Genomic DNA, 8,839 nt, shown 5'->3' with positions numbered 1-8,839 from the left:
AGAAAAGAATGTTAACATAATTTTATTTCAAATTTCATCCAAATTAGTTAGTAAATAATACTTATTTTTTATAAAATAATCTATGGGTTGCAGATTAAAAATGGTAATGCAATGAATTAATTTAAGGGCATATTTTAAAGGAATAATTAGGATGAATTGGAATGGTTTGCTTTATAGAATATTATAATTTTTAAGAGAATTTAAGTTTACAAATAAGGTTCAAAATAAAGGTAATACTAAATTCAGTATTAAAAAAAATGCAACATCCGTTCAATTAAAATTATAAATATTTCAAAACAATTTATGTATTGTATTACATTAAGCAATTTAAATTATTGTATAAATATTAGAAACTAATAAAAAATTTAATTCTGAGAAAAATAAATAAAGAATCGAACCGGTTAAATCTCGTTTCAGACGTGAACACCAACCGAAACCCTATCGGCGGCCTCCACGCTATACCGCCGTTTCTCTTCCTGCGCCGATTCTTCTTCTGCTTCTTCTTCTTCCATACGATCGCCCAACTCCTACTCCACCCGATTCTGCCGAGTCTCCTCCTCCTCTGCGCCGATCGTTCCTCCTCCTCCCCCTCCCCCTCCGTGCGTCATTTTCCGTTTTTTCCTGCTTCAGCCGCCGACTCCTCTTCTTCCATTTCCAGCGCCGAATTCGGCTTTTCAGGTAGTTGCTTGTAGTAAACCACGCTCACCAAATTCCTTTGCTCCAGTGATGTATCAGTTTAAAAGAAACCTGAACTTCTCAGTTGATTTGAGAATGAGATTTATTTATTTATTATTACTAATGAGTGCATTTAAAAGTGTTTTTTTCTTACGACGACGGCTCGTTTCCTTTTTACTAATTTTGTGCTTGATGTTTGAGTGAGAATTCTTCTCTCAACTGTTAACAATATTTTGATTAAATTGCTTAACCTATCATCCCATGTGTTTGTTAACGCAGTTTCCTACAATTGGGTGATTACTAGTGTCTGACTCCATAGCTTGGGTGTTGTTTTGTTTTGTACATATTTCTCTATTTCTTCCCCACCTTTTTTATTTAGTTGGATGTGATTATACAAAAGTGTTCACTTTTAGAATCTTGTTATGGCATGCTTGTTTGAGCTTTCACGAGGTAGATGAGGGATTCCTCCAAGGAATGGAGGTGCAGCAATAATCAAGCAACTTATAAATGATTTATAATAGCACTTTTGCCCCTGTATGAGTTTGTTTGTTTTAGTATTCTATGTTAGCATAAGAGTGTCTCAGAAGAAATCTTTGTTGATATTCATGTTCTAAGGCTTCTAGAAAGTTATAATTAGGCTATGGAACCTATGTTAATCGCTTAATTTTTACTTAGCAGTTGTTTATTTACTGGTGACTGTAACAGGTCTCTATTTCTTACTAGTGTTAGAGTCTGTACAATGTATTACAGAGTGGGGCAAATATATATCTGATTGTATGCTAATTGAAATTATTTTTTGTTATTTTCTATTGCTAGGTATCTTAGTTGTAAAGATGGAAAACAGTTTTCATTTTGTAAGAGGAAAGACTGGGATTTTATACACACACACACACCAACCAATATATCAGTCTTCTATGTTAACAAACTCAAGATTTTTATTCATTTGTTGTGTTAATATTTTGAAATTACATAAGTATATATTTACAGCAACGGCTTGCTTGGGATCGAGTCCTAGTATTGTGAGAAAGAAAAACTTAGTACTACTTTAACTTTATGGAGGGAGATGTGTATCTTAATTTTGACCTTCTTGCTTTATGCCTGCCTGCTACGTCGTATGTGGCTGCTGTTGTTTGTTAGATTGGGTTTTTTTCGTTTTATTGATAGATAGTAGCAGCAGAAATTTATTGTTCTTGAAAAATGGTGCATTCCATGTGTTAATATAGAGGATGTAACAATACTGCATGCACATTTCACAGACTCACATTAAAATAGTTTCATGTTTAAGAAAGTTTCGAGCATAATTAATGCCACAATTACTATCAATCAAATGACAAAAATCAAGATCCCCATTCTCACAGGCAATAGCAATCATGGCTTTAAGTAATAGGTACCACACACTGCATAGAATATTTGCAAGAAAGCAGCAGATGTTTCATCATTGTTTTTCCCTGTAGAAAATTGTAATTAATCCCACTGTCAAGTAGTTGTGATTCACTATTTATCATTTCATTTCCTCATAATTCATACCTTCTGGTTTTCTTGCTCATTTTATCTTGTATTTCAACACAGGATGTGAGGAGCTTTGATGTTACCAATAGCCATGATCCATATACCTTGTTAGCTTTTACTAGGGTAGCTGCATAAGAAAATTGTCTATCCACACATGTAAATCATTTTAGCAAGTTTATACAAAAAAAAAAATCTTAGAAATTTTGTGTTTAACAACCTAATAACTTGCTTTCCATCAATTACTTAATCATACTTAGTCTCTCTCAATCATACCTCTTCTATATTCAATTGAATTGATGTATCGTGGAAAAATCATAAATCAGTGTTGATCCCAATAATCACATAAATTCTGTCTGTGTGTTGGATAATGGTCAGGGATCAAGGTGTTATAAGCCTATAATTTAAGTGTACTAATTAAATTCAAGTCATGTTTAAATATTTGGATAATTTATTATTTTTTTATATAATTTTGACTAATCCTCCTACTTGTGTAAAATTTAACTTGGATTTTCTATGTTAACAGATTGTAAGAATGGTTTTTATGGAAGTAGATCTGTCATGGAATGTGATAATTTCGCCTGAGCAACTTGATGCAAAAGGGCTCCTGCTCCACAAAGCTATTATCTTACGACTCATGGATGACATTGCAAGTCGGAAAGCATCGAAGGAGCATGGATACTATGTTGCAGTTACTACCTTGAACTCGGTAGGGGAAGGAAAGGTGAGGGAACTGTCAGGAGACGTACTGTTTCCTGTGACCTTCACCTGCATCACCTTGAAACCCATCAAGGGTGACATTTTAGTGGGTACTGTGGATAAGATTCTGAAGCATGGCATATTTCTGAAAGCTGGGCCAATAGGTAGCATCTTTCTCTCCGAGAAGACGATGAGAGATTACAAGTATGTTGGAGGGGATAACCCCATGTTTCTGAACGATAAGCATGCTAACCTTGAAAAGGACACTATGATCAGGTTCAAGGTACTTGGCTTGAAGTGGTTAGAGTCTGACAGAGAGTTTCAAGTACTTGCAACTCTAGCAGCTGATTTTCTCGGCTCTCTGTGACTTGTCACGAATAGCTGGGATCTGTGATCATATTTCTGCATCGAATGCTTGACTCTGAATTACCATTGTGGTTCCCCTTGTTAGCTAACTTGGTTGTTCCAAGAACCTAACTTCCTTGTAAAGCTGTTGGATGGTTATTGTAATGAACTGGCTCTAACTTGAGACTGGCCTTTCTGTTCTGTCTTGACCGTGATGTATAAAAGCAGTTGGTGAATGTTCTACGTGCTGTGTAAAGTAGTTGGTGTATCCTATCAGTAACTTCCATTTGTATCGATTGTTACTTGAAAGTGTCAATTTCAAGTGATTATGAGTTTTTGATGGAATATATAAATGAAGGCAACACGACTTATTAATGCAAATCTAGTTATGCAATTTTAAATCTCTGATATGCAATGAATTCCATTTGAAAATTGTAGAAAGTAAAATCATAATTTGTAAACTAAGAGCTTAAATTTCATTTTGCACTCTAAAACTTACAATCTAACCGCTACACCGTTATCTCAGACCCTATTATTTCAATTTTAGACATTAATATGTGTTAATTTATAGAAACGTTAGGGGGATAGGGAAAGTGATGGAATGATTTTGGAATTTTTAGAGGTAAAAAAAAAACATGTGCTAAACAAAATTATACCAAAAAATTAAAGTCATGATCAGGATAATAATTGGACGGGCTGCTGCGTTGTCACTCAGCAATAATAACAACTAGTAATCGTGGACACATGTTGCATGAGCTAGATGTCTTATACCAGGTGAGATAATATCAGGAGAAATTCGAAGGGAAAAAAATTATCTTATAAAAATTAGTTTTAATTTTTGAATATTATCTTTACTTTAATTTTGTTAAGTGACACAAGGTTTTAATATTTTTATAATTTTATACACTTCAAAAAGGTATTTACAAAAAAATTATGATGGACAATTGCTCTACTAAAATTATACGTGGTTTTAACCCTGATTGTGTATGTAAAATAATACACAAACACATGCGGGTAACAGAAACTTCTTTATAAAAAAATTAATTTAATATTTTATATCATATATTAAACTGATAAAAATAAATACTATACTTAATCTTGTCAAAAGGTCACCTATAAAATTGGTAAGGATGTGCCAGACTTATACAATAGTACAATACTAAGATGACACTTGAAAATCCCAATGTAACAAGCTACTAAGTTATTGTAACAGACTCACCCTTATAAAAAATTAATTTAATATTATACTTGATCTTAGTAAAAAGTCAAAAAAAAAAAAAATGCTTTTAACCTCATAGACCTAAGATATTTATAGAAACTCACAATGTTGTAATTCTAACTTTTAAGATATAGGCTTAAAGAGAACTCTAGATTTCTAATTAATTAATGAATTTTTTTTTAATAATACATGTAAGTCTTGAACTTTAGATCTTAGATTATTAATTAACACATTTATATAAATTATTAATAAATTTTAAAATTATTTAGATTATTAATTAATGTGTTTATGTAAATTATTAATAAATCTTAAAATTATTTTTTTTAATAGAAAAAATATTAACCTAATTTTATTTTAGACTTTATTAAAATTAATTAATAAAAGATAAATTTTTAATAAAAAATTACAGATTTTATTAAAATTAATTAATAAAGAGATAAATTTTTAATAAAATAGTAAGATAATAATTAATTTCTGATGAGTATAATTAAATAAACCTCGACACCCTCAAATATCTCGGTTGAGCGTGAAAGTCCGAGCACACCCCCACCTCAACGCTACCGACTTGGGTTCATCAAAATAGATTGGGTTTCGTCTCTTCCGTTCGCCAGGTCTAATCTAATCCGTCCGATAATTCCTGATGGTCCATGATTTCCACAACCGCGTGACAACTTTCCCCTTCTCTCTCTCGCTCTCTCCAGGGCTTCCGCATCGCAATTCTCGATCCTTCGGCTTCTCTGCGAGGCGCACCAGGGACGCCATGTCGAGTCCTCCCTCCCCTTCCTTCCCCACCATTCGATGGCCGCGCCTCCTCTCCCTCCTCCTCTTCTTCTTCCTCGTCCTCACCTACGGCGCTCTGGGCGGCGGCCGCCATGTCATGACCATCCCCTCCTCCACCTTCCGCTCCCCCCGCGCCCTCGCCTGGGACCCCACTGCACAACACTTCCTCGTTGGATCCAGCCTTTTTCCGGCCGCCTTGGCTTCCGTCTCCGACGCCGGCGTCACCGAGACCCTCGTCTTCGACCCCATCCTCCCTGCTCAATCCTCAGTTGCCGCACTCGCCGTAGACGATCGCCGCCGCCGCCTCCTCGTAGGCCTAACCAATCCCTCCGCTCTCGCTGCCTACGATCTTCGTTCCCCCCGCCCCCACCGCCGCATCTTCCTCTCACCTCTCCCCGATCCCTCCGCCGCACTCGGCGGCGTCGCCGTTGACCACTCCACAGGGGCGGCCTTCGTCACCGCCGGGAGCGTCGTCGTGAAGGTGGATCTAGACGGGGCGGTTTCCGTTCTTTCCAGATCAACGATTTTCAGCGCCGATCCGTCGTCGGAAGGCCTGGGCGGGCTAGTGCACGGGAGAAACGCGTACCTGTTGGTGGCGGAAAGAGGCGGCGCTGGTAGGGTGTTCAGGGTGGACGACGAGAACGGAGGAACCAAGGAGGTGCTGGGAAAGGCTCTGGCTTCTGCGGCGGAAGGAATCGCGTTGCGGGCCGACGGAGGGGCGGTGATGGCTCGCGGAGGTGCGGGAGCACGGTGGCTGAGGAGCAGGGACGCGTGGTCGGAAGCAGTAATCGAGGACGAGGCGGCGGTGGAGGAAGGGTGGCTGGCGACGGCAGTGGCAGTGCGAGAAGGGCGGCGGGCTTACGTGCTGGTGACGCCCGCGGAGGAGGGCGGGGGAGAGAAGGGGAGTAGGATAGAGGAGGTGGAATGGAGGAAGGAAAGAGAAGAGGACACGGTGTGGTTGTTTGTGCTAATCGGTGCGGGCTTCGCCATTTTCCTCTACTGGAGGTATCAGATGAGGCAGCTAGTCGCCAACATGAACAAGAAGATTGCATGACAAGAACAACGCAAACGAATGCTTCAAATTTATCGTCTATCAGGTCTCTCACTATTTTTATTTCTTTTTACTTCTATTCGACCTCGTTTAAGATTTTGGTTATGCATTACGATAAACATTTTATTAAGCTTCTGTTGGGATGTAAATTAAAAATTGATGTTTCCCAACAGGAATGCTCTATTATTAGTGTCGTGTTTCCTTCTAATGTTGTCATGAATATAGCGACGAGGAAAAGTAAAGACTATGCGTAGGTAACTTGCATTCCCGTCTCATTACCAGCATTTGTATCGCAGGCATCAGGTCAGGCCAACACACTGGAGTAGGTTGCCATTGCATTGTAGATGCTGATGAACCCATTTCCATTGAGGTGAATGTACCTCTATGAGATGGTCATAGAACAATTGTTGCTGACCCACCCACACTAGCTTGATGGGTTAGGTAACTTGTTCTCATTCCAACAAGAACCCACCCACACTAGCTTGATGGGTTAGGTAACTTGTTCTCATTCCAACAAGGGAGGGGCTATTCACACCCTAACGTCCACTAAACAAATCCTAATTTTTTTCTCTCAAAAATATCCTTAGGTGACAAATCTAAAATATCCTTTTCATAAAATTTATAAAATATCTTCCTCCCCTCTTTCTCCTTCCTCCATCCTTCTCTTTTTTCTCACTTTTTTTTTTTTTGTCTATAACTTAATTTTTTTTCCACTCCAGCTATGACGTATTTGTAGAAATTTTTTTTCCAAATGGGAAGACATAATCAAAGGATACTGGACTTCTAAAAAAATGTGGAACCGTCACATCAGCGGCCCCCCTAGAGCCGGTCCCACGGATATTGAGGGAGGTAAATGCAGGTACACGGATAAGGATACTGGACTTCTAGACTGGTCACCGCGTGCATTTCCCGATTTACCTTGGTGGTCGATGAAAAACTTCCGTGGGATCGGATCGGTCACCCTCAGGGATAGTCAATGAGACTAACTGGGATTATCATTTTTTTTTTATTTTTATTTTTTCTGCTCAGTATGATTGTATATTGTATTCTCACGATTTGAATTGTAGCAATTTAAAAGTGATTCAAATGCACAGTGTTCAATCATACCAGTCCAAATACTTTGAGCAATGTTCAACTATTAAAAATCAAACATAACGAAATATTGATCAACTAACATTTTATCTTCATAAGTATATTGTTGGCACTAAAGATTTTAACTTATAATGTGTCTTTTATGATAAAGAGATATGTTAATTTTTTTTACATATTTATCTGATTTGTTTATATTTTTACGAATATTTACTCTATCTACTTTTTTGTAGGGTTAACAAATACATGAAATAATAAAACGTCCGATTATGATGAGAGTGAAACTCATTCTTAAAGTTCATGTATTTGCTGTAAAAATATCATTGTTCCATAGAATCGAATGAAGTATAAGATAACGATAAACAAATATAAGATTAATTTTATCGCAAAAACTCATGCATGTGAAGTTTTTAATGATATATTTTCATCTATGATATATGAATTCAAATCCTTTAGTGAAATAAAGAACACATATGGTGATGAGATCATACTTTTTTGGTAAGTTAATTTATTTTTGTATTTCATGATTAATTAATCTAACATTTTTTTCTTATAACTTAGGATTTTTTTTTTCTATTTTCGAGATATCATTGGTAAAATGATTGCACAAGACTCATCACAAAGTAGAGAATTTGGTGGTCTAACGTTTCTTGATTTTATCTTAGAAGATTCAGAGTAAGTGCGTTTAACTTTGTTTTTGTTTCTTGATTTATTGTATTTTAGTAATTAGGTATTTTACCTTTTTATAGGAACAATAGGCTACCATGTACTTTGTCATGACATACTTAGAAAAAGTAGGTAAAAATCCGGTTGTTATTATTCTTTAAATGTGACGATTAAAATATTTTATGGATTAAATATATATTTCAAATACTTTCCTTGTTACCAAGATAGTAAATGGGAATTTGACTTAAATTATGAAATTTCATAATAGGTCATTTTGATTATTTAATTATATATATATATATATATATATATATATATATATATATATATATATATATATATTATTAATTTTAAGGATTGCTGCTGATTGCAAGAACACAAATTCAATTAGTTCTATTTAAGCATCATGTGCATAAATAATTTTGGAAGAACTTTCGACTACAAAAGACCATTTTAGGACTATAAAGCAAGTTTCTGAAATAATGAGCCCTAATTTATATTTTAATTTATGTTTCATTGTGATTTTACTCTATATTTTATTGGATAGTAGAATATGATATGATCCTATCCGAATGCTGAATCAACGGACGCTGGACACATGGCGCTTTCAGAGTCGCTGATGTAAATCTCCGGCTAGTCGTACGAAACTCCGACGAACCTGCACAGAAGTCGGGCCGGGAAGGGGTTCCCGGCGACGACCCTCCGACGCTCAAGTCAGGCAAGCAAGCAATGAAAAAAGTGGCTCCAAAGGTATTTTACGCGTACCTCCGGCGAAGTATGAGGCTCTTTATATAGAGCGGTGAAAGAGC

The 8,839-nt window shown here is 36.6% G+C and overlaps 2 protein-coding genes across 3 annotated transcripts; both read left to right on the top strand.

Annotated features, from left to right (window-relative positions):
* The first annotated feature begins 416 nt into the window (after positions 1 to 416).
* LOC122035086 (DNA-directed RNA polymerase V subunit 7-like) lies at positions 417 to 3,606 on the top strand. The gene is made up of 2 exons (XM_042594471.1): positions 417 to 678; positions 2,708 to 3,606. Exon 2 carries the CDS (start codon positions 2,717 to 2,719, stop codon positions 3,245 to 3,247), a length of 531 nt encoding a protein of 176 aa, XP_042450405.1. The 5' UTR covers positions 417 to 678; positions 2,708 to 2,716; the 3' UTR covers positions 3,248 to 3,606.
* A 1,463-nt stretch (positions 3,607 to 5,069) lies between these two features.
* On the top strand, positions 5,070 to 7,307 carry LOC122034835. 2 transcript variants are annotated; one of them, XM_042594190.1, is made up of 2 exons: positions 5,070 to 6,321; positions 6,995 to 7,307. In XM_042594190.1, exon 1 carries the CDS (start codon positions 5,085 to 5,087, stop codon positions 6,276 to 6,278), a length of 1,194 nt encoding a protein of 397 aa, XP_042450124.1. In that variant the 5' UTR covers positions 5,070 to 5,084; the 3' UTR covers positions 6,279 to 6,321; positions 6,995 to 7,307. The 2 variants fall into 2 exon arrangements, with proteins under 2 accessions (XP_042450124.1, XP_042450125.1); XM_042594191.1 differs by lacking the exon at positions 6,995 to 7,307 and adding an exon at positions 6,572 to 6,939.
* The last annotated feature ends 1,532 nt before the right edge of the window (positions 7,308 to 8,839 follow it).

The sequence above is a fragment of the Zingiber officinale genome, chromosome 11B (assembly GCF_018446385.1).
Source record: "Zingiber officinale cultivar Zhangliang chromosome 11B, Zo_v1.1, whole genome shotgun sequence".
NCBI classification, from domain to species: domain Eukaryota; kingdom Viridiplantae; phylum Streptophyta; class Magnoliopsida; order Zingiberales; family Zingiberaceae; genus Zingiber; species Zingiber officinale.
Note: the sequence above shows the minus strand (reverse complement) of the source record. Positions and strands in the feature narration are given on the sequence as shown.